At 42.0% G+C, this 27,064-nt stretch overlaps 1 protein-coding gene across 1 annotated transcript in view; it reads right to left on the bottom strand.

Moving 5' to 3' along the window:
- Positions 1–338: 338 nt before the first annotated feature.
- Positions 339–27,064, bottom strand: part of LOC306735724 (protein diaphanous homolog 3-like) — a gene marked incomplete at both ends in the record, with an annotated part of 144,443 nt that continues 117,717 nt past the window's right edge. Inside the window, one exon of the mRNA XM_079217260.1 lies at positions 339–709. Coding sequence (XP_079073386.1) covers positions 339–709 — 371 coding nt within the window. The remainder of the gene's footprint in view (positions 710–27,064) is intronic.

Below are 27,064 nucleotides of genomic sequence, written 5' to 3'. Positions count from 1 at the left end.
AACCATTCAATCATAACTTTTGTCAATATATTATCTATTTATTGAAGACTGCTCTGAGGACATTACGTGGGCCAGCTGTCCTCTTCCTACTGGAATTTTCTTTTGTAATTCATACAAATTATTTTCTATTCAGCTAATTTAAAGATCTTGATACTTGTTTGGTTAATTAGCGTCAAGACCTTCACGGCTCACAAGTCTTTCAAAACGTCGTCTTCCTAACTACATTTTCTGCGTGTTTACAAAACCGTAGAAGCGGAATCTTTTTGGTCACATTCGGAGTGCATTAACGTGTGTGTGGGCGCTGTGTGTCCTTTCAGAGATAACGTGCGGACCAAGCCTCACAAGGCCCTGAGTTTGGCCAGCAGAGCCTCCAGATCGGACTCTCCGTTGGTGCTGCGCTCGCTGACGGCAGCACCGGCGGGGGACGACCGGAAGGCCGGAGGCTCTGCTTCCACCTGCTTCTCTTTCTCCAGCGGCCTCACCGTCTCCCTCTCCACCACCCTCTCTCTGTCCAGCCAGTGGCTGAGACCCGGGGTGTTCTTGTACCTGCGGCCCGACTCCGGACACGCAGCAGCCTTGGCTCGGGCAGCAGATGGATGGCCCTCAGACTCGTTATGGGCCTCCTTGGCAGGAGGAGCTTTCACCACCGCTGAACCTAAATTGATATTTTGCCGAGAGCGAGACCTTTGCAAAGGTGCCCTGTTGTTTTCTGTGAGGGGAAGAAAAAAAACACACAGAGAGACAAAAGCAGTGAGCACAACTGTGAGCATGAGGGAGGAGAGCAAGAAGGGACTCCTTTATGTAAATGAAAGCAAGGGGTAAGTGAGATTACAGACCGAATTAGAAAAAAAGGTCAAACAAGCAACGGAATGCAAGTCGACGGAAGTCGTTCTGCGGCAAATGAAAACAATTGTATTACAATTTTCATTACCATACATACATGAATACAGGTGCATATGTTAAAATCAAACTGTCAAGCATGAGGAAATTATGAAGCAGCACTCAAACACATGCACAATTAAAGCAAAGGTACACATATCCACATGGGCTCACTGTCAGTCAGAATGAATACCCACACAGGCCTGCGGCGTGGAAGTGGATGTTTCCTGCAGCAGACTGTGGCAAGCTCAATATGATGAAATGGATATCAGCCGTAACAGAAACTCAATAACTTTGCGCGTCGCCCTTTTCCAATCTCCCAGTCTCTTTCCCTTTTCTCTTACATGACACCCTCCCACCTCCACTGATTCCCCATTATCATCCATTCTCCTTCCTCCGCTCTTCATCTCAGCTCCCTGCTCCTACAGGAGTCCTCTTCATCTTTCTTATTTCTCTCACCCACCCTTCCCTCCTGCCCCTCTCTTCTGGTTTTCGACTTAAAGCACACCCCCAGACAGTCAGTGGAGCAGTGACGGCCAGATCAGACCTACGTTCTGAATTATAATCTCTCTGAGTAGATCGTAGACTTCATCATCAGTATGTGTGCTGGAAGGAGAGGGTAAATCCATATTCATGTGACCTTGAGCGCGAGGCTGAGAGGAGTGACGCGGGGAAAGACACCACCGCATTTAAAATTTCCTGCGCCTGAAATGTCTGGCAAACAGGAGTCAAACACAGCAGAGCAGAACAGAGCGACCCGCTCTGTCAGCCAATCGGTAATGAGTTTGGAACGTGGCCAGTCAGTCATGACAGTGTGTTTTATGGGCCGCGCTGACGAATGACAAGGAACGTCCCTGAACACAACCTCTGACAAATAAATAAGGATAAAGGGAGGAAAGAGAACAGACAAGAAGGAACCGACTGCAAAATGAAGCAAACGAACACACACACACACAGGATTTTAAAAGGATGAAATGAGTATGTTGCCTTTTTTTTGCTGTGACTGAACAGTTACCACAGCTGAAAAAGCAGGTCTCCTCTCATTATCTCACCCCTTTTGCTCTCTTCCTGTTGTTGCAGTCTCTATCTTTAAAAGATGACAATTATTCCCCACTGTGGATACTGTGCTCCATCCCCCCCCCCTCTTGTGTGTGTGTTGTGTGTCTCTGTGCTCGGCAAGTCCAATATCTCACAAGCACACATTTCCTTTTCAAATGACACACTCTCAGGTCCTGCTGTTGAGAACATTATCAAATGTGGTATCAGCAATGTACATGTTAATATCTTGTTTACACTTCTGTCGATATGTTTAACTGGCGAGAAAGACGGAGAACACGCCAGCGGGTATTATCAGACATCAGTTTGTTTTTTCGCATTTATTACCAACCTGTAAATTCACACTTCAAAAAAGGACTAAAAACCCCACACCTTACTATAATCTTCTGTCCAAAAGTGCAATTCTTTTCCTGACAGACCCCTGGCTCTTTAGTGGGGAACATGATCAAAGAGCCGGGAGGTTCAGTTTCTTCACTCTGCCCGCCTGTGACACCTCGCTGCCCCTTCTTTTGAAGCCTCGCTAGCTTCCCAAAGTACGCCTTCATCTGAGCTGTAAAACACGTCTGTGAGATGTAGAACACACGTCTTCTCACAGGTTGTACTCCGTTAACCAACAGCTGACACGGGTTCTTCAGGAGAACGAGTCAAGTGGAATTTGAAGACAAAACCGTCGTCGTTTATTGAACACAACACATGCTGTGTTGGTGGGGTTGTGTATTTATCCCTCTGAGTCAGTTAGACACAGACCGAGTCACTCGATAAGCAATCCGATACAACAATCGTCACACTAAGAGTTAGTGCAATTCAATTCTGCTTCAATTTGGCCTTTCAATTGTATATACATTAAAGTGCTTTCATTTAGACTGGCATTAACTTATTTTAGAACACTAGCAACCCCCCCGAAAAATGATATAAACTGCTACACTATCAGTAGTTAAAAGAATACTACACCTATGTAGCATTGCAATCATACAATATTGTTAAACTCACGATGGGAAGTAAAGAAAAAATCAAAATGGTTGCAGCAGAACCAGAGATAAAGTGTCTTTAATTCCAAGCGTTCCTTTTCCTTGTAAAATGTTGGTGCCTTCATTTCCATTACCCACAATTCCACTTGAGCGCAGGCCGTTAGAGAATAGGGTGTGTTCTGCTGATAGTGGCTAATGTCCATACCCCCAGATTATTTTCCTTTACAAACTTGTCTTCCGCTCCGACAGACTCCGACTCAGGTGACATCACTTAAGGCAATTTATCGGATTCCGCACAGCCACTAAAAACACTTTAGACAAACTTTTTGAAAAAGCAGTCGTACTCCCCAAGACCTGTAAACAAACCTTGATGTCCGACATTGTTTCTCCGTTAACAATAAGCAGTGACAAAAAGGGCAACATTTTTGGACGGTGCCCCAAAGGGATGCATTTTTCACTTAAATGTTGACATCTGGATATTGTTTACCTCCATTTCAGGGTCATATTCATCCATTTAAATAGAGCACTTTAACAACACAAAATGTGTGCATGTCCTTGTAAATAACATCGCTCATTGCTTCCGTTATTGCCTTTGACCAGGAGGAGTTCGGGGCGGGTGGGGTTAGTTGGCGCTGCAACCTTTGTTGTTAGCTCGCCTTGTGGTGACTGCTCCTGCAGGCGTGTTCCCAACAGCACTTTATTGTTCATGCAGCATGCCGATCACTTCAAGAGGAAGTTGGTGAAGGCACTGTAAAAGCAAATGCTGCATTTCTTTTGTCAACATTTTACACGATCAAATGTTCGAATTTGTCTGTACCCTACATTTTTATATATAAAGACAGTGGATGGAGTGTTGGTTCTACTGGAAATGGAATTATGGGTTTCTGATAGAATCTGATACATTTTTGTAATTTTTGGTCCGTGCATTGATGTAGTAACATCTTGCACTCTTGTATTGATTTTCCAAAACGTAGCAGTTGATCTTCACACCTCGCCGCGATAGTCTATTGGAAAACCTTCCCTGTCCGATATTAGAGAAAAGCGAGAGGCTTTATTCCATCTGCAAATGGCAGCAAAAAGGAGTTCACATTTCCTCATGTAAAACCGTTTGCTCCATTTATATTTGCTGCTTCAAATGATGCAGATGAGCTTTTACTCATCTCTCTCCTCCTCCTCCTCCTCGGCTCTCTTGAAGTTGGGAGAAGTTGGGAGGCAGACCGGCTTAGGCAGGGAGCCTCAGCAGAGAGACAGAAAGTGAAGACGAGACTGCAGCAGTGCTCGCTTGTCTTGTTCTCTCCTTACTGCTGAAGCTAAACCACCTGCCACCATTTAGGTGACAATGAACTCATCTACATGACAAGCTGGTGAGCGATTGGAGAGAAACAGTCAACACATGTATATATATATATATTTTTTTTTTAAAGCCTGGAGATTGGTATTTTCTGGATGTCTGTAAAATATGAACGTGTTGTTAAAATGCAGTCTATCACAGTCCTCAGTCCGCCGCCATCCTTAACCTTTGCTGGAAGGCAGAATGGAAAAGACAAACACTTGAAAAACATTGATAAGAGAGCTGGCAGGCTGAGCTTGTTGCATCTGTGCTTGCTTGTGCAGCTTTTCAGTAAAATGTGTCCTTAAACTGTAAGTCTCACAGCCCTCAGTCTGTTTTAACCAGCTACTGACACGGGATCTGTTGCAGCATGAGACAAGTAGGATCTCAAACAAAGCAGACTAATCGCCGCTCTGAACGGTTTGAGAATATCATCAGGAATTTCAAGATGGAACCGTGGTGGTCTATTAAATGTCTGATAGGGTGGCATTTTGTAGCAATGTAAAAGGCCCTGTTCAATACTGAGTGTTTCTTTTTTTTCTATCTGCAAATAGCTGCAGAGAGGAATTCACACTTTCTTCTTGTCAGATCATTTGGTCCACTTGCATTTTCACAGCTAATACAGATGCAGATGAGCCTTTCCTCTCATCTCACACTCCCTCCCTCCCCGTCTCTCAGTTCTTATGAAGTTTTCAGTATTTGATCACTTAAAGAAGAGAGTAGTCATGCAGACTCGGAGAAATACAGAGAGGAATATGCCTTTTTCTTTTCTTTTTCTCTGCGGAGTGATTGACACAACAAGTTGAAGTTATAAAGATCAAACACACACACTTCCACAGCCGCCATGAAATCACAAAGCAGCGAGCTGGCTTGGCAGTTTCTGCATGTTCTGTCTTATGATGACTATCCTCCATGTTTGTTTGTTCTTTTTGCATCCAGAAGTGGAACATCTGGGGCCAGTTTACAGCACAAGGATCAGGTCAAATGTATGGAATGAAAAATCAATTAAAGAAATTGTGCAAAAATATAATACAAACAACATAATTAATGATTACTTTCACAAGTTTCCAAGGCTATAGTTGGCATCTTCAAACTGTGATTGCTTTTGTCCAATAATACAAAAAAAAAATTCAGCCATTGGTGCCAAGCATCATTGTTTTAAAAGTCTGGCCTGCAGTCTATTTTCCCCCATTCAGGGCTGCAACTCCCAACTTACTCTCCTCTAATAGACGGCTGTACATATCTGTGTATATGACACTGTGATACTGTGCCGAGAACTACTAAAACTGAATGTGTTTGTACGGAGAGAGGAGACGTGCAGAGGACAGCAACATTTAGGAGTTGACCAAGTATGGGGTTAGTAATGTGTTGATGCTCCGATGTTCCCCAGTGAGCCTTTTTAAGAGGTAAAAGCTAGAAGACAGCTTGTTAGCTGGGCTGTGTGCATCAGGCTGGCTGTAATTAAAGATCATTACCTGGTGCACACGGCAGTCATTGAAGGTTCGCCCCTGCCTTGTTAGTCATAGTGAAGTGCGTGTGCATGTGCATGTGCATGTGCGTGTGTCTGTATGTGTGTGTGGAGCGGTCTGCCTTGGGTCTCTGTCGTCTGGAAAAACAGCACGTGGGATTAACAAAAAGGATGAGAGGCAACAAGCAATGAAAGGAGAGTGGAAGAAGGGCAACAGTGGGAGAAATGGGTGGATGATGATGATGAGGAGGGAGAATGATGACAAGATGGGCAGAATAAAAAGCCTCAGGACAATGATTTGGAGGCAATGATTGTGATTTGGACTAGACAGAAATAGTATAAGTATAAAAAAAGAGAGGGAGCAATAAGGAGACAGAGGAAGAGAAAATAAAGGAGGTGTGGGAATGGATTGTTGAAAGAGCCCCGACAACGATTCCTGTGGGTAATGTGGAAACTAGCACTGTTATAGGTAAGTGAAGCCTGGCCGGCCCAAATGCATATCAAAGTGTTTTTGCTTTGTTGAGCTGTGATTTTAACCCCCCTCCTCTGTCTCCCATATTTAACAACCCCAAATATCTTTGTAAGTACAGAAGAATGGATCTTGGTGTTAGTGGAAAAGCCACATCATTTGGGAGCCTTTTAGGCGCATGTGTGACAGTGTGTATTCACGACTGGGTTTGGACTGTCTTTTTGTCCTCTACTGTTTAAATTTATTCTACCGCAACAATATATGGCTCCACATGGTATTTACTGTAAGATCAGTGCATCAACAAAAAATTAAGCAACGTCTGTTTTCACTTTCGATAAAATCATCAATTATATAAGCCAAACATTTTTTCTTCTTCTTCTGTTTTCTGATTGTTCTGAATTGAGCAAATTTGGATTTTGGACTGTTGGAAATAAATACACAATTTGATGATTACACAATGGGCTCTTGGAATGATTATTAGATTAATAATAATTGACAGATTAATTGATAGTGAAAATAATTATCATCTGCAGCCCCAGGGGTATGCACTACAACTAATGAAGCCTGAAAGAAGAGCATATTTTGATTTAGTGACAGTGATGATCAGTCCAAAAAGAGAACATTGTTGGCTCCTTCACAATCACCACTCTGGTAAAAGTCATGCCACTCGTGTGCTTTTTGAGTACAGCTTACAGAAGGGGAGAGGCTTCTATTTGATTTATAATGTAGGGAGATACAAGCACAGTCTGTTATTTCAAGTGTAAAAACGACAACCAATACAATGGTGACATCACATCCTTGGAGGTAATCTATGAACACAGTGCATGGGAGCCTGGAAGAGAGCGGGGGCAGTTTCTTGACATTTATAGGTCAACCTCCATGACTCACCTACAAACAAATCCTTGGCAATCATAAACATTATTTGACTGGACATGGCAAACGTTGTGTGCACGGGGACAAATGTGCACACCAGGGACACACTCAGGAAGACATGTTAACACATATCCGCCGCCATGCTTATACAGACATGATTGAGTCACATTAGAATCAAGTCTACATGACAAAGTGAGCAGAGGGTGTTGGGGGTGGTTTACTGCTTAAAACCAAAAAAAGGGCAACGTGAGCTGGATGTCCCTCAAGTCTTCTGCCCCTCAGTGTGAACCCCAGCCACTGTGGGAGCAGCCAAGCGTGACATCGCGTTAACGCGCCTTGGTGCTTCCAACAATGCCTCAAAAGTGAGCCTGGTTCAACTGCCACTAGGACGGACACACACACACACACACACACACACACACACACACACACAAACAGCAGAGGATGCTCTATTGAGAAGATAATTAAAATAAACAATGCCAAGCTTCCGTTTTTATGGACCACAGATACTCATACTCTCCACTGTCAAAGCCGAGCGATGCAATGTTTTTCCGAGACATCACACGTCAAAAACATAGTTGTCAAATTCATTCTCGGGGCCTTTCAGGAGGCGACTTGTTTGACAGACAGCCATCTTCAATGAACTTTATACAGTGGACACAAATAGTGCATAGCTGAAGGTTCCGTGAACACAAAACACACACACACACACACACATATCCAATGTCACAGCAAACTAGCATTATCATTATAGTGTAACGGCTACTACATGTTTACCACACACGCATAAACCAGAGATAATGACGCGACTGCACTGTGCTTTTGGAGGAACATAAATACCAGTTCAATTATTCGTTTTTAAAAGCTTAGAAATAACATCTTCCAGAAATAAATACTTTTCCCGCTTTCAACTGCACTGCCACACGTTAACATAACTCTGAAAGAGGAAGAAAAAAACACCATGTTTAGAGTTGTAAATTACCCATCTCAAGCAAGTGTTACATCTCGCAAGTTGTTAAAATGCACTCGTGTTTTAATGAACCTGCCGTACCAGGCCATGGTCAGCGATTATACAAATATGCAATCTGTAATAAATGGGGTAAAATAGGCAAAAAGAAAAAGAAGAAGATGCATGATCTTTTACAATATAAACAAATCTGTCCACTTGTATTACAAAGAGAAAATACACCTGGCAGATGGTTGTAGCAGCCCGGGCTCTTAGTCCTGCTTTACTCTAATTATACCTACATGGAGGGTAATGGACTGAGAATGTTTCCTCGTACAGGTACAGCATCACTTCCTGGGGTCTCTATCTCTTTGCCACACACACACACACACACACACACACACACACACACACACACACACACACACACACACATATTTTCTAATAAGCATTGGCTATTTCACTGATGCAGGTGTATAACCAGTGTACTCGGCTGCCTGCGGCATGAATTAAACATGTCTTGGTTTCAGGCTGTGCTACCTGTTGTTGTTTGTGTGGTTACTGCTGGTAAATAACCCCAGCAGCCGTGGTCTAATGCATATGTATTTCCCCTCGGCAGCTTCACACTAACTAAGGGTTTCTATCAGCCGCTCTCTCCAGCAGTGTACACCTGTCACACTGGGAGAGTAAAATATTGATCCTTCACACGCCTCCAGACACGAAGCTGCCACGCACTCGCAAATGCGTCCGCAGACAGACAAACACAGAGAAGCACACATTTCTCGGTTAGCTTCCAATCAGCCTGTAACATGGATTAATGAACTAGCGGACTGAAGAGAAGTTTATATGATGGATGAGGAGTACAACCGATATACTCCTGAGTGCTGTACACACACGGACTGCAGTGGAGTGTGGAGAGATTGCATAAGTCATCTGTTTCCATAACACATGTTCAGCCCCCCAGGAGTTTTCTGATAAGTTCCTTTGAGATCAAGAAGAGATGTGTCTACTTTTGGAACAAAACATGGTTAAAATTCCATATGAAAACCTTTTTTACATTGCTGATGTTTTTCTTTCTCTGGTTTTCACTTGCCAACGTCCAGGTAGGAGGTACATATAATCAGTACAATACATGTCCTATATTTAAGTTTACACAAGTAGGTATTGGTATTACACATCAATACTAGACTGGTAAATACTTTCATTTGTCAAAGTATAGAACAATTCAAGTGCGGAAAACAGGCATTGAATGTCTGGGTGGATTCTTAGTCTTGTTTCTTTGACCGGATGCTCATTTAAATATAAAATAGTGTCAATGTTAGGCTTTTTTTTTTAAGGCAAAGTTCTTCTACTGATGCTTGTGTTCAGACAACATTTACATTTATGAGGTTTGACTTCTTTTGTGAAATATGTATATGAAATGATAATATTTCTCAAAGTAAAAAAATATGATTAAAAGAAAAGCTTCAGTTTGGTATCATTATTAAAACGAGGAAATTCCCTAATAATCTTTATACGAGTGATTGTTTAGCAACAGCGGTGCATTGAGATAAGGTTCAGCACTTCACACATATAATGCAACACAAGATTGAATCACCCACCACTGTCCTGACAGCAAAAGGTGATTAAATATTTCAAACTCCAATGGAAAGGTTTCCATTCTTCGTCTCTTTTGTAGTCTATCGGAGGTGTTTCTTTTTAGCCATTGTTTTTGCTGCCAGCCGAGGGCTTGTGTTTAACACTCAGGCCGACTCCGACAGCTCTCAATATGCAGGGCCAGAACTGCCAAACAGACTTATGAATTCCAAACAGCCCGGAGTCATGCTCCATATTTCATTGAAGTTGAATATTTAAAAAGATCAACCCACTCAAAACCCTATAAAACCTATCGTTCTGGGGCCTTGTGTCCTAAAAATAAAATCGCATCTGCCATATCGCATTACAAACAGCCACATCAGCCTCCATCTCTTAACCATTTCCCTCTCTCTGTTCCCTTCTCTCTCTGACAAAACCCATCTGGTAACCAGCCTGTCTCCATCAACACAGGTTTTGCTTTCACCCTTTCAAACAACTGCAAACTTCTTCCTGCCTCCTTTATCTCATTCGCCTCCCTTTCCTCCCTCACTGTCTGGAACTCACAATTTCTTCTCTTTATTGGTAAAGTAACTCTCACCCCTGAGCTGTCCATCAAACTCATCTCTTCTCAGGGAAACGCACAGACCACCAGGTAGAAATGTTAGTTATCCATTTCCTTCCTACAGCACAAATAACCTGTTTTTCTCATTTCAAAAAGTGAGCAAAAAATAAAGCACAAGATATTGACCAGATATGGCACAATTAGTGAAAACAGACTGCAATGCAGCCGACTTCTGACAGTCGGATCAAAGCAATCTGCACTCCAATTAAAGACAAAATGATAATCTACATTGACTGGTCAAAATGTAAGAATGGACTACTTTTTTTCCACTTAAAGCTTCCCAAGCTTACAGGTCATCATTACAGGTCATCATTCACCCATTCATACACTGATGGCAGGAAGCACGCAAGGGGCCACCTGCCCATCTACTCATTCATACTCATTCAGACACCACCAGCACAGCAATTTGAGGTTACAGGTCCTTTCCAAGGACACATCAACTTGGACTAGCGGAGTTTGGGATCGAACCGCCGACCCTCTTTATTGAAGGACAACCTTGCTCTACCACTGAGCGAGTGGGTGTGCACCCTCACTATGCCCATAGCATAATTAAGCGTGAAGCAATAAGTATCCAGACATTATTTTGCTTCAGAGGGCGTTAAGTGAAGAGAAAACATCAACAGCGCATTGCACACAACGGCACCAGCCACTGTTTAAACTTCAAACAAAATCAAAGTTAAGGCGCAGAATGACTCGTGTTGACTGATGTACAGTTCATCATGAGCTTGTTAGATTTCCTCCTTGCAAATGATGGTTCCTCTCTGATGTATTACAACAGTCTCCGGACAGCTGGGACGCGTCAGTCACCTCTCAGATATTTAAATGGAACAAACAATACATTTGACAAAGCATAACTGAGTCTTTTTAAATATATTTTAGCTCTAAACTGTAAAACTGACATTTAGGAAATTGCTCGACCGATTGGTGGAGTTTAGATCTTAATCATCTTTTTAAGCAATTCACAAAAAGATTTCCGTTCAGATACTGACTGTTAAAGAAAGAGGTTAAACTTGAGGAACTAACCTCTGGAATGTGCCATAACAGCTTACTTACAGTGGGCTGCTCTGTCACTCTTAGACAAGTCTTCATCTCAAATCTAGTGAAGACAAAGCAGAATTACTGATACTCAATAACTAATCTCAATAAAGTAATGTTGCATTCACGTGTAGAATCTGTAGGCTACAGGAAAAATATTTTGGCGTCGGCAGCTTTCTGGTTTCCGTTTGTAGTCCGAGAAGTATTGACCAATCACGGTTGAGCAGGCTTTGGTCAAACGCAGGTAAACAGTTTGGCCGTGGAGCAAAAAAGTTGGAATGTATTGGGCGAAAAATGCAATATCGGAACGGATATACTCTGACCAAGACTGAGCTTTTCACTGGTTTAAAATGAGCTCGTAAATTGGCTACCTGCCTGCTAAACGGCGTTTCTCAACTCCCAAATCCAGGCTCTCATTTCAAATTGCTAATCCGAATGTGACCAAAGACCAGACATGGAAAAAGTCTTGGCCCGGATATCCGCTTGACTCAAGTGTCTTATCTGCCGTCAGACCGATATCTGATGTGTACGTAATTGAGCATTCTCTGAACCTGAGTAGTGTTCTTTAGTTACCATTTACCCATGTTAAAGAAATATTCAGAAATAGGATTGTTAATATAATACAATAATAATGATGACTTTGATAGACAAAGAAAGATAAGAAGTTCTGCATTAGAATAAACAAACAAACATGGCAGCATTAATGAGGACTCCAGCCTGATACAGACAACACAACAAGGACCTTTACATTTGATCTACCGACTGAAATTTACAATATGCTAATTACACGCATACACTTGATTTCACATATAATCGTTGATGAATAAACATCACACACACACACACACACACACACACACACACACACACACACACACACACACACACACACACATATGCAGGCGCCTGTGGGCAGGAGCGTGTGCATACCACCCACCAGTTGGCAGGAAAAAAATGAGATCAAATCAACCCATACCAGAATTAAATTTGAGAGACAGGCAACGCATCGGGCCAAGATTGTGTAATCAGGTTGACGGTGTCATTACATACATTAATAAATACCATGAACATAAAGCTTGTAAACTTTTACATTGGGTGCTGCTTACGGTAGCAAGGGGGAGAAGCCGTCTACAGCACGACTCGATTACTTCAAACTAAGGCAGGTTGTCGAGAAGTGTTTTTGTGCAATTGATTTCTGACGACAAATAAACAAACACATATCCCTGCTGCAGGCATGCTACATCAAGGGAGAGGAGACAGCAAGTGGTACCAAGAGGATAGAGAGCATGCGCATGCAGAGATTAGCAGGCTTTCCTGTGTTGTGAATGCAGCTGCTTCAAAGTAAACGCTTCCACAGACTTGACTGTGGCGTTTGCCGGGGGAACAGGAGGGAACTGGTTCAATGGGACACACATTTGGATTTTCTGGCTTCACGAACTGGAAAAGACAGCAGCAAGCGGCGAGTCCACGTCCAGGCTCAAGTTCTCCCGTCACGTGACAGGCGCTACATGTTTTTCCACAACCTACTGTATGGCCGACAGGCTTCGAGTGCACACACACACACTAACAAAGGGGCTACCAGCATCACCTTCTCAGCCGCTCTACTCTGAGTCATCAGTGAAAAGAAAGACAAATTCACATGGCACCACCACAGTGCTTTGGTGGTAGTATTGCTATCAGTGCAATTAGAATCATAGCTTTGTCCCAGTGAAGGTCGGCTAGCAACACTCAGAGAGAGAAACAGAAAAAACAGAGAGAAAGAGAGAGAGAGAGAGCGAGAGAGTCGGAGAAGAAACAAATTAAGTGACAGGGCAGGCAGAGTTCAGCTCAGACTCTGTCCAGGGGCCTCTTCCTCTTCCTCTCATACAGGCCTGGCAATTAAAAATACATGCATCAATGGGCTATGTAACTCTCTGAAGTACATGCAATGACACACTTACACCTCCCAATACATGTAAATGGACATAGCCATTCAGCACAGCGTGTGTGCCCAAATGAAAGCCTATTTCATATTCCCATGCACTTAGAATCGGTGGCTGGCCAGCCATGTTCAAGTCAATGAACCTCTAATCAATGCAGCAGATAAATCACGCGGTTTAATAGGAGGTTGTACACTTCACGGCTCAGGGGGGCATGAACTCAAATCACCACGGAAAAGGTACGGATCTTCCCAAATAAAACTGTAGTTCCTCACACAGCATGATCAGTAGGCCAGGACAGCGGTGTTGATAAGATTGGACCATATTGATTTTAATTCAATGCGGAGCGGAACTGAGATGCGTGCCCTCTCCAGATGAGAAAACGCATTAAAATAGCTAAGCTCCATTTTGTGGCCAGCTGTTAGCAAACACCCAGGGGAGGACTTTCCCGCTGAGTGGGACCTGTAGCAGTGACCTCAGTGTGTGAGGGTGCAAAGTGGCAGTGTAATTTTAGTCAATAAATGATTTTTTATATTGAACTTCCAAGCGTGTACAAGCTGGTACAGTACATGTATGGTATTGGTGGTTTAGCACAAACGCATCCTAAACAGATCTGGCCTAAGGGAGAGTACAGTGCTTTGCTCAAGTGTGTCATCCATCTCATTCCTTCTGAAAGCTCCCATGAGTCCCATATCAATCCATACTCCCCTCAGCTGTTCTACATCTCGCCCAGAGAGCCAATGGTAGGGTTCTTACACATTTTGACCAATGTATTTCCATGACTTTAAACCAAATTTCCAAACACTAAACATTTTGTGAAATCTCGGTGTATACATGAAAAAGTGAGAACATTTAATATTTAAACTAACAATGACAATTTCAAAGCATACAGTATACCTTAAATGACACAAATGAATGAGAGACAATAGTTTGATTAAAAGAATAAACATTTATATAGATGCCTGTATGTATGCCTGCTTATATTTGAGCATCTTTCTTTTAAAAGCATATTCATTATTTCAAACTCAGCATAAATGAATGTCATGAACATATGAATATAACACATATCCATGACTTTTCCAAAACTTTGGGGATTTTACTTTTTTCAAGGACTTTTCCAGGCCTGGAAATAACTATTTTAAAATTCCATGACTTTTCCAGGTTTTCCATGACCGTAAGAACCCTGCAATGGCCGTGCGGACAATGGAATGGCTTAATATTGTAAACGGCCGGCGGAGGATCACCGCCAAAAGGGCCAAAGCATATTGAACGCTTTGACTAAGAGAAAGAGAGACTTGGGAGTTAAATGTGCACCCATCCATCCACGGCTGCATCAACAATCAGAGAATCACAGAACGTCCCGCTGACAAAGCGCTTTACTTACACAGAAGTAAATTGTTTTGCTAGTTCAGTGCCCGTGTTAGCCTTGACCTACAGAAACACGCGGAGCAGATGTGGAACAGAAGGTGTGGGGGTTAATTTACTTCTCTGTACATGTTTAAAACCCACATACACAGCTTTCTCACAGATACAGAACCTTGAGCGAAATCAAAGTACACACACACACACACACACACACACACACACACACACACACACACACACACACACACACACACACACACACACACACACACACACACAGAGGGTGTCACGATTCACCAACTGGAATCAATGTGCTAAGCTTAATGCCTAAGATACAGCTGCATCGATTCAAACTGCTTGAATAAAGGCAAAGCTGGGAGGGAATCAATGTGGGCATTTCTGTATCAGTAAAGCCTGCTATGACAGGCATTTCTTTAATAAAAAAAATTAAAAAGCAGCTAATAATGTCTTTTACGTTGTGTTTCCCCTTCTTGTATCTGCCAGTCTTGTCAGCTCAGTGAAAGTTCAGATCATGTGTTAACCACCACTTGCTTTTAAGTGGAGGAGAGGAAAAAACAACTTTGCACTCTGATGTCCCACATGCCATTTATTTTGTCGGGGATTTTTGGCCAAACAACATCCCAAGAAAGATAAACGTTGAATATGTATGATTACGTTGCAAAACCTGATTGAACTGTGACTACTCATGAACTACCCAGGTAACATTACACGAAGCATCAACCCTGTCAGAGACAGACTTCCTTAACCTGCAAAGGATATCAAAGTGTGGCTCTGTGCTTCAATATAGAAACAGCTCTGCATGTAATTGTATGAATTCCTGTATGAATCAAACCATTGCCTTTTATGAAATACTGCATTCTTTGTCTCGATGTGAATTGAATATATTGTGAGAACAAGAGACACCTCTGTATTTTAAACTTGCACAGTTGTGCTGTGTGCTCAGCACAATCAGATGTACAAAATGGTGTTTGTTTTCTTTAATCAGCCAATGAAAAGAACAGTGGCTCAGTGGGAGACATCAGAGCATACAGGAGCGCCTGCGGCACAATCCTACTTGTAATTATCACAACACCAATCAGCAAACATGCGCAAGGCAAACACGGGAACAAAGAAGAAATCGAGGGAGGAAGCAAACAAGTAAATAACTTCAGAGGACAAGACAATGCACCATGACAGCATGTAACACCCTCTGTCTGCGAACAATCAGAGAGGCTTTGGTGCCGTTGCTATCATTGATCAAACAGGAAATATATTTATTTTTTTAAAAAGGGGGAGAGAGCACGATGTGCAGCAGCGTGTGTGCGCACGCGTGTGTGTGTCTTCTGACTGCTTTGGAAAGAAATGACACTTTTACTTTGAGCTATAGCTGCCTTATTATGATTTAGCAAAGTACCCAGGAAGTACAATTAAATGTTCACCAAAAAAAGTTATAATGCATATCATATCTAAACAACAACACCACCACCACTAAGAAACTCAGATAAACATAAACCTTTATACACCAACCAATTTTAATGGCGAGAAATGGATTTTTCACAAGTAAAGGCACAAGCAAATAATGACTAGTGCAACATCTATATGAGAGCACCGGAAAGGGGCGTGAAGCAAGGTATGTATTACTGAAACACAAGCACAGCCGTGGCCTGAAACAAACAACATGTCACATTGTGAAATGGAACAACAGAGCCTTGCAGAAGCAATTATGCAAAAACACAGAGGGGTTCAACTGGTTGCACTTCTGCTTTTTAGACAGAGAGCAAATATTCCAGTTTTAACAAGCAACAGGTGCTTGTTAAAAAAAGAAAAACATATCAAACTAGTGCAAATGTGATTGGTCCGAAATGTTTTTCAAAATAACCAAAAGCGCTTTTTTTTTTATTACCGAGATCCAGGTTATCAAAAGCCAGTCGGGTTCAACTACACATGCACGGTTCTTCACCTCGCTGTGACAGAAATGATCATGCCGTGCTAATCGACTCTTTAATTGTAGTGTAGATTACGTGTTCATTCAATTCCTTTATCAAGACTGGGCCATTCCTGACCATGCAAACGAGATGAGCCGGCAGTCACGTTTCTATCCAATTGAATTTGTGAAATTGGAAGCAAACTTTTTGAAACATTGCACAACAGGGATGCGAGTTAGGCACATTTCCACCAACTCGTTTGCAGCGAGCGTGGTTTTGTGAGGAGTTTCCGGAGCAGGCAAAGCTTTATGCATGGCTGTTATCTGCCAGATGAAATAGGAGCAGTAGGGGGTTGTTAACTGGAAACAAAACAAGTCGCATTTGCTCTATAACCCACGATGACAGAGAAATTAAGGGAAATTTGTTTAAATTGTTACACTTTTTAAGTTGTAATTGTTCTTTCTTGTCAGCTGGTATTTGGCCATGTTTCATGATGTCCGGAGACAAAGATACATTAATTATTCGGCAAAGGCATTTTCATACCCTGTTTTTCGCGCAGGAAGTTTAATCAAATATTGCCGTTTCCATAGAGCGTTTTGGTTCATTTAAACCAATCCATTGTCCGACACCGGCATACACCACTAATCATAATGTGTTCCAGAAAACTCATCTGCTGACAGCAAGATTTTTGCTAACAACTATCCTGCCCACAAATGCAAATGTAGTAAACAGAAGACGTGGAATACAGCCAGAGTTACAGTAATATATAGAAAGCACGGGGGCAGAGAGAAAGAGAGAGAGACAGATACAGCGAGAGAGCACACGAGGTACTGTGATGGCAAGAGTCAGAACACAGTAGAGGCACAACTTGGCCTGAAACATGGCTCGCAATACGTCCATGACTGCAATTACCGTCTTCACTTCTTTGTTGCTATAGGCTTTGGCTCTGGCCATGCACAAATCCGATTTTGTTTGCACTGATTTCATATCTGCCAAACCACTTGGCGAGGAGGCCGAGCTTACATTGTTATTGGAATTGCTCGGGTCTGGACATAATCAGACATCTCTAAACCCAGAAGGAAGATAACAGGAGAAGAACCAGCTTACATGTCCAGTAAGAACCTATGGTGTTATCCTGGTGTACAGCATACACACACATTTAGCACTGGTCTGGAACAATAATCGTGGTCAGCTGCGGCAGATGGATGATGATTAACAAAACATTAGCAACTGTTTTAGTTTGGCTTGTACAGGTTCTCACACTAATGATAATAATGCCAGATTCTCCAGAATGGCAAAGTGTTTGATAAGGAAGCTTTCATTTTCTGAGGCCAACAAGCAGCATTAACACAGCAACCTTTTTCTATGGAGTGGGCGGGGCTGGACCATGTTAAGGGATACCGTCTTGAAAAAAACAATCGCAAAAAAGGCTGGGGCTGGAGAGATGTGCATAGTTGAAAGTGCAGTTACTTATTAACACTTTTAATTGTGTTTCACTTTGTGGTAAACAGAATGTTCTAATTAAGGGAAACAAATTAAGGGGAACTCGTACAAAAAGAATACCCAAGATTATTCACTACATACAAATCAAATAGCAATACGCATATTCAAATAAACAAGACAGTTGATCACTATTGTGAGGCAAGAATCCCTTCTTCGACTAGAATGGCATGTGCATGCCATACATTTTAAATGTGCAATCTCAGCGTTCATGTGTCTATAGGAGCAACGATTAGCAGGTTGGCTTGCCACTGGCTTAGCTTGTATGCATGCGACCCAGCATGTATACAAAGACAAGCATTTATAGATCACAAACAATGTACATTGAATGGCTTGTGCTTTACAGAGATTCCACTGTGGAAAAACATGTTGTTGAGTAATGCTAATATATGGATCATATTTGATATAGCGAGTGGGACACTGCCAATGCGGATGCAGGCTTAGTGCTAATTTCCAAACTTCATCGTGCATCAATGACTTGAGTCACAAAAGAAATGACAGGAGAAGATTATGAAATGATTCAAGCCCTGATCCTGTTTTCCAATACAGACCATGTCTTGAATGAATATGGTGTTGGATACTTTACAAATGGCATCTCTCTCCTTCTCTCGCTGTCTCTAATTAAAGGATTAGCCTCAAATGTTTATTTCTGAATGGAACCGGGAAGAAATCTCCACACAGACGCTGCCTGACAACCAGGTATAGGAACGCGACCAGTGCAATCAACGCAGACACCCACTGGAAGCGGCTGCTGTGTGGTGCCGGCTGGTGACTACTAATGGTTCACAGCCATAGGTTGGTGGAGGAGAGGGAAGAGAGAGATGATCTTTGTAGAGCTCATGTTTTCCACTCAGCATGTACACTGCCACTGCTGTGTGTAACACACAGAGGATACAGAGAAAGGTGAGCACAAAGCCAAAGGAAAAAAAGAAGACAGAGCTTAGGAAGCCTTAATTTCTCTTCCATCGCCAACACCAACCTCCTGACTTGCATGGCTAATGCCACTTGATCGCACACGTGGGCCCCCATATGATTGTCATGATACGTACATTTGTGCACGTGCTCACACTCTCTCTCTCACACACACACACACACACACACACACTACTCTATACGTCGATTGCGTGGGTTCGCCATGGCAGCAGGAACAAGACACATAGTGCCTCGTACACAGCTATAGCTGTGTCCGTGATACCCGACTACTTGGATCTCATTATAACCTGTTGGAAAACAGCTGTAAACATGCAGTATAAGCAAAATTTCCCAAAGGCACAGACGGGCATATACTCAGACACAGGTAGTACTAATGTCTCCTCCTCTGTGGCTGCCGTTTCAAAATACCGGTGGCATTTCAAACAGCAGGACTGTGACAAATCCTGACAACCTCTCCCTTGTTACGACTCCTCCTGTCTCCTCACCCACTTTCTGTCAGGAACAAGGTGTTTCAGTGGCAAAACGGACAAAGCACCTTTGTGGCAGGGGCTTTGACAGTCCGTTTGGCCTTTGTATGCCGAATGAGGAGCAGAACATCAAGGTCTTCGTCTGTGGATGTCAGTAGGGAACCGGTTGTACAATTGATTGTGTTACATACAAATTTATGAATCTCAAAGTCCCGACAGTTGTGATTTTGATTGCGCCCTCACGACTGATAATGTTTTAAGACAGGAATGTTTTAGCCAGGGACTGCCGATTGCTCTCGCTTAAGTGACAACTCTAACTGGCTAATTTAATTGGGTTTATTGCCATCTCCTAGTGGTGAGGTTGTTAAAGAGGAACAAAAGGAAACTATGACATGGTGGGGCGTATAAGGAGAGAGCAGGATGACACAATGAGGATAAAATGAACAAGGAGAAATGGAAAGCAGGATTGTACGAATGATGGAAACAGATGACTGGAAGAGGAAAGGGGAAGGAGAGGATGCACAGCCAGAAAACGCACAGGGAAGGTGAAAAGCAGAGTGCGATTTATTTTCACCTGTCAACAGCACTTAAGGCCATAAACACATACAAAGCTCGAGCCTCCGGGGCATTAGGACAATAGTAGTCTGTGAGTGTGTGATGGATGATTCTTCACATGTATGTAGTTTGTCATCAGTGTTGACCATGTCAGCACCCAAGCTGAATGTAATCCTCCTTGAGAAACCACAAACGTGTGGCGACCAGTACACCGCTGCCGTCACTGTAACATCGGTGCGACGGCAACTGTTTGTGGCGGCGGCGTGGGCACCCTTCCACAAACACAGGTAACAGTGAACTACAGTATCGCATCTCGACTTTCCAACTGATCTTGGAACAACCTCTCCACATCTTAAATGTCGTTCAGGAAATAGCCAGTGAATTACAGCCCCGTTTCTACACTTGTGTGTTGGCTCTTGATATTCTCAAAAAGACATCATGAGGATGTTTCCGAAAAAATGTACAGCTCTTATCACACTAACCTAGCAGAGAACTAATGACGAAGACGACTGGCTGAAAAGGTAAAAGGAATCCTTTCTTCAACCCTGGATCAAAGGATGCAGAGGACATGGCAGAATGACTTAATTCATCAACTTTTGTGAAAGCCTTTCCATTAAGGCTTTGTGTCCGATCTGTGCCTCGGCTTATTAAATACCAACAGGCAAATATACTCTGAATGGTGTCTGTGTGGATAGGGCTCAGAAATAAAAGGGAGGTGATGACTTTACGTGGTGTCTGGGCCTCCTGGGTCTCTTATTATTCTCTTGTACTCTCGACACAAAAATGGCCACGAATATTTGAAAACTGCAACGTGGTCTTCCCTTCACAATGCTGTCAATTAAGAGTAGCAGGGAAACATGAGATTTTCTGCCAAGAGAGCTGTTACTGTACGTGTGTACGTGTGTGTCTGTGTGTGAGAGAGAGAGAAATTTTGAAGATTGCAAACACGCTTGAGAAAATGAAACTGCAGGTGTTTTCTGTCATTTGTCATCTGCTGTTGCAAGTAAAACATGCATTTGTGCTGTGTGTAATGAACAATATGCAAATGCAGTTTGGAGTTACTCTCTCTGATTGGAATGAAAGCTGCTGTTAAGCCGCAATAAATGAAGACACAAAATCTACCTCAGGAAATAATCATTTTTGCCCACATGACTACTTTACCAGTAATAAAAAAATATCTAAAGATATGAAAAGGGTGTGTGTATTGCATCCAAAACACAAGAGGTGTTCATGGAAGTGGTATAACAAGGCTTCAGCCAGCTGTTTTTTCTTCCCATTACGGATTAATTTGCCAATTTGTTTTTTGATTGATTTGCCTATTAAACGTCAAGTAACAGTGAAATATGTAGAAGATGATACATATTAATTGCTTGTTAGATTGTCTGACCCAGAGTCCAAAACTAAAAATATATATTTATACTGAACAAAAAAAAAGGAATAAAAGCAGCAAATACGGTTCTTAGCAAAGCAGGATCTACAGATCAAATGCTGGTTGAATATATTGTGATGCATATAACTTACTGTACGTACTGTATATGCATTGCTAATTACTGTATTATAGTGAGCCTGTTTGTGGGCAGCTGGCTGTGTGTCAGACTGATCAACTGAGTGACCAAAACAGAAGGAGAAAAATACTGCAAAAGGGAAAGAAAGAGAGCGAGCAAAGCCTCAGATGCATGTGAGTACATAGCCTGCCAGTTTGGCTCTGGTGGACAGTGACCTTGTTTGCATGATTAGTAGAGCCACTGGGGCGTGATTGGCCCTGTTACAGTATTCTCCCTCCCTCCTCTTCCTTCCTGTCATCTCTTATTTATCAATCTAACTTTCCTTTACTACCCTTTTTCCTCCTTTTGCCTTTTTGTTTCAAAGCAGTTTGTTCAATCTATTTAGCGTCATATGAAAACATGTTTCATTTAATTTTATTTACCAAATTTTTCCATTCCTCCGTAATCCAATGCAGCAAAGTGTCTTGATAGTATTATAGATGTTCAGGGGAAATATAATAGTATTCAGAAAGGCAAAGCTCACGATTATATAACGTGTCTTTTCCTCAAGTGGTAAAATAAATATTGCCTATGGAATGCATGGACATGAATTAAAGGTGATAGCAAGGTGATGAAACACTTGAATTGTAGACAGAACAAGAACTGAATGCACTTAAAGCAGGACACATTTAGAAAAGGTATTGAAGGTATATAGGAGATGCTGAATGGGTTGACTTGGTTTCTGAAAACATTCAGATTTCTTTGTGATGACAGTATCGGCTGTGTTGAATTTTACCGACGTGTCCATGTTGTCCTTTTGAGGGACCCTGGTGTCGGCTATTTGTTTTTTTACCGCGCTATTTATGTCTTGCTGCAAAAGCTAATTGCCTTCCGGGGACAAAAACAAGTTGAAGTTGAATAGATAAAAGCAACGAGCAGATGCCTGACTGGTATGTTTTAGAGCTGCGTGTGGGGGCAGGGAGCGTGGACTTATTTCCACCAGTAAGCTGTGCCAACTAGCACGGAGGCCAACAAAACACAAGAAAATGGTGTAAGAAAGGGGTCAAAGACCCGCTGCTCTCTGGCACACAGGCGAGGGCGGGAGGCAGCTGTGATTCTTAATGCAGATAAGTATTGCTTTTCTTGTGAAGTGAGACTCCGAATTTTAGACAAATACATTACGTTATCAAAACATAACTTTCTCTACATTACTTCAGTATTCTACTTGTCTGAAAATATGATGACAAAGGTTTCTTTGTATCGTTTTGTTTTTCCAACAGTGACCCATAATATTCAATAATATCTTCCACTATGTGAGGACTAATAATTTTATTGAATCAAGTTTTTTTCTGTTTTAAGGGAAACCTATTTGTGTAACTAGAGCATCTCCTTTTCCTTTTTTCTCAGTCGTTGTCTATCGAAGGTTTTACGTTGGGGGGGGGAGGGGAAAGCGCACAGGCATCCTGGAATTGAAATGGAACAGCTGTGACCCTGCGGTAATGATTTGAGATGGTTTGACATAGACAGAGTCAGGTGAAGACATTTGAATGACAGGGGAAAAATGGTGCTCGACGGCCAACCAGTTAGGGAGTGGTTTCAACTGTCATCTCTGTCAACATGGGAATAGCAGCAGGTTGAAGGGAAAACTGTGTGTGGTTTTTGTGTGTGTGTGTGTGAGTGTAAGTGAGAGAGAGAGAGAGAGCGAGAGAGAGATTGCTGATGCATTCATGAGAAAAATGGTGAAATGCATCAGTGCTGCAACGAACACGAACAATGCGGAGGCTCGTGTTGCTGAACCTACGCTGTACATCATTAGAATTTGGCGGATGCAGAGTAAGCTGTGAAATGTATCGTGCTTTGAGATAACAAGAGGAGATGGACAATGGTGTTCTGTGGAAGCGCCAAAAGGAAGAAACAATTGGTTGTTTTACGCGCTGGTGGATGTGGCGTAAGGGGGCAAGCGTGTTGTGCGGTCCAGTCTGGGCCTTGGCCCCGCTCTCTTCTTTCCTGAACCCCGAGGGAGGCCGTTTGTACTGTGTACGGCGTCAAACTATCAAAAAACACACACACACACACACATATATACACACATACACACACACACATATACATATATACATATATATATATATATACACATATATATATACACACACACACACACACACACACACACATATATATATACATATATACATACATATACATATATATATATATATATATATATATATATATATATATATATATATATATATATACATATATACATACATATATACATACATATACATATATATATATATATATATATATATATAAACCTCAGAGAAGAAAAGAAAGAGGTGTGATATTTTATTTTATTCTGCAACACAGAATCACAAACAGCAGCTTCATTTAATGGTGCAGGAAGAGATGTTTGTCACGAAGCGGGCTAAGTGGAGCAGTGTGAAAAAGACACAATAAGGTGTCAGACTTTGAAGCGAAAAGTGGACAAGGCTATTAAACATAGCTGATGGGGGCCTTATTCATTTGATGGTACTTGTGGTGCTAATGCACTAACATTAAAATAGAGAGCCACCCTGAAGCTTCAGGGCCACGAATTTACTGTCGGGAAAAACTCACAATCAGCGAGAAGATGGCTGCTTCTATACAGTTGTTCCGACTGCTCGTCATCGGTACCATGCACATATGAAGCCAAATGAAATGAGCTTAAAGCAGCTATAATCAATGTTTTGTCACTATAATGTATTATAAACTATCACCATGTTAACCTGGTCTCCCTTGCAGAAGAGACGTTGCATCTCAATGGGATCGTGCGGTTAAATAAAGAATTGATACTTCTTTTTGTTTTTATATATAAACAGTAAATTAGGATTTGACAATTCTATCATGATGCAATATGATCAGATTGAATGATCACCAGCGTTTGGTAATCCGCTGGATGCCATCTAAATGACATTCACGCTTGTCTCCACCATTTGATAGATGGACTGCTTAGAGAGGATGAATTATCATTCGACTTTGATGTCTGGCTATTCTCTGGAACACACACACACACACACACCCCTAACGAACCTTTGGACGTTTTCCATATGGGAGGAGCGTGCTGCATAGACGGATGATTTCACGACGTGAAATGGACGTGTGCTGTCCCCCACATCTCTCTCTCTCTCTCTCTCTCTCTCTCTGACACTGCCAGCCACCAGATCCGTCTCCACCCCATTGAGCTTAATGGGTGACGGACTTCTTCCACAAGATCCTTGACAACCAAGCAGCCTCGAACCCTCTGCTCTTTGGTGTCCAATGACTGTATCGAGCCTACTAGGCCAGCACTAGTCAACCACTGTTTGTAGCAGTGTGTGATACTTATGTGTTCTCCTATGCACACACAAGTGTACATAGGCAGTTCAAACGAGAGAAAGAAAGAGAGGGACACACACACACACACACACACCACTGGCATGGGTAGCCTTGTGTCCAGACAGCCCGTCGTGTGCCAAATGTTTAATGAACATCAGCTGGCAGACTATCATGAGCAAACTCTGGCCCACACCACTGTTTGATGATTAGCTACAACCCACGGGAATACACTCTCACAAACACGCACTTTGAATCAATGGCTGTATAAAAACGAGACAGCCATTCAGTACATGCAGACCTAATAATGGCTGTATTCCCAAAACACATGGGTGAATAAAAGACACTCGTCCATTTGCCTGTCGCTCTGATTTCCTCTGTAGAAGTAACAGTGTTCCACGTCTTCTCTTTACTTCTCAACATCTGCTTATTTCTGCTTTCTCGTAATTGTTGTCTCTTTTTTTTTTTCTCCTGACCCTCAGATTTTCAAATCTCTTCTCATGATGTTTTTCTTTCTTCCTAAGACGATGTCTGCAGTATCCCTCCATTGTCATTATTTTTCTTGAGACAGGCAGCTACTAGTCAACTGTGACAGACAAACAAAGAGGTTTTGTTATTCAGCAAAGAGACACTATTCTATTCCGCGGTAAGCAATAATAACAGGAAGCGGGGAATCTCACATACTAATATATCTGAGTTACACAAGCCTCGGTTTGAGTCCTTTAAATGCTTTGATTTGTAATTCACATAAGGTCGACGCCAACTTCATTGGACATACACAATAATGTGATAATATTAATTCAGGTTAACTGCTGTTTAAACAAGGCAGAGAGTGCACAGCCATGCTAGGAGATATGTGATGCTATACTAATAATGTCAGCATCCTAACACACTAATGACATCACATGCTGATGAATGAACCAAGTTCATCATCCTAGTTGAGCATGTTAGGGTATTTGTTTATTAACACTAGTCACAAGCTATAGCTAATAATGACGGTAATGTAATCAGTTCTGGTCATAAAACAAAGTATTGGACAAAGTGTTTTACAATTCATGCTGAGGAGTCATGAACATACACCTGAAATGGCATCCACAAATGACGACTTGTGACCACCAAAGTCATTAGGATTCATACTCAGGTCATCATGGATGTGTGCGCCACATTTAAAGAGACAGACCGCCGCCATGCATGTATTGTGATCTCTGGAGCCATACTGCGAGCATCTCTGAGATAATCTAAATATAACCCGCCAAATGTGTGCGACAAAGCACCTCAGATGAATAAAAAAACGTGTGTATTTTAGGAAAAATAGGCTAAAAGTAGCTCTACTTATAATGCAATTGTTAGGATTTGTTATGTACGCTGTGAAAATGGCTGCCGATGCCAAACCACAGCCCAATAGCTCATAAAATGATTCTGCCTTAAAAAGTTAAAAGCCTAAATCCAGCGTTAACCTCAAAACCGACAGTTACAACAATAACAGTTTAGCTCGCGAGCTAACAACTACCCATGAGCACAAACGTGGATGAATCATATTTATGAGCGACACAAAAATGTGCTTCACAGGCCCTCAATCACAAGGCTCCCTCACCAAGCAGATCAATGCCGTCTCACCCACATTGATCATTCAGTGATTGTGCCATAACAGAGGCTATGCTATACTGTAACTCTCACAACACACACAGTTTTTCTTCTTTCTTTTTTAAACACTTATCCCGCTGAAGCTCAAAAGACCTGAAAAGACTTGTACACAAATAAACATAGCAGGGAACTCCCTGGTGGAAGCAGGTAGGCATGCAGAAAGAAAGATGTGCTTGATGTTGCATCAGTTTGGAAAAGAAAAAAAGAAAAGCAAGACGTGTGTGAAAAATTCAGATGATATGATAACCTGTGCCATGTGGAAGTAGTTCCCATTGCTACTGCACAGTTTTAATTCATTCATTTTCCATCATGCATTAGCGCTGTCTATTGGAGACACTTTGATAAAAACGCAATAAGAATTTTGAACAGTGAAATATGTCAGCATGGTTTCAAAATAAAAATAAAATAATGGAGAAAGAAAAAGTGCCAAACAGCAGTACAAAACCCATTATTTTCATGTGTTACATAAACAGATAAGTAAATGATGAAATACACTGCAAAATATATCGAATCCAGGCTTGCTGGGTCTTTTTTCTCTTGATTTATACTTGTGCTTGGCTGCGACGTATGTATTCAGAAGTGTGTAAAGCCTCCCTGGTATTAAAGCACAAGAGTGAGGAAACGTGGTTAACAAATGGTGAAAAGAAAGACTTTAGGAGGTTGCCAGCTGGGAAGAACAGATATTGCATAA

Source organism: Taurulus bubalis (genome assembly GCF_910589615.1).
Source record: "Taurulus bubalis genome assembly, chromosome: 4".
Taxonomy (NCBI): Eukaryota; Metazoa; Chordata; class Actinopteri; order Perciformes; family Cottidae; genus Taurulus; species Taurulus bubalis.
The sequence above is the reverse complement of the archived record's forward strand: the minus strand, read 5'-3'. Positions and strand labels throughout refer to the sequence as shown.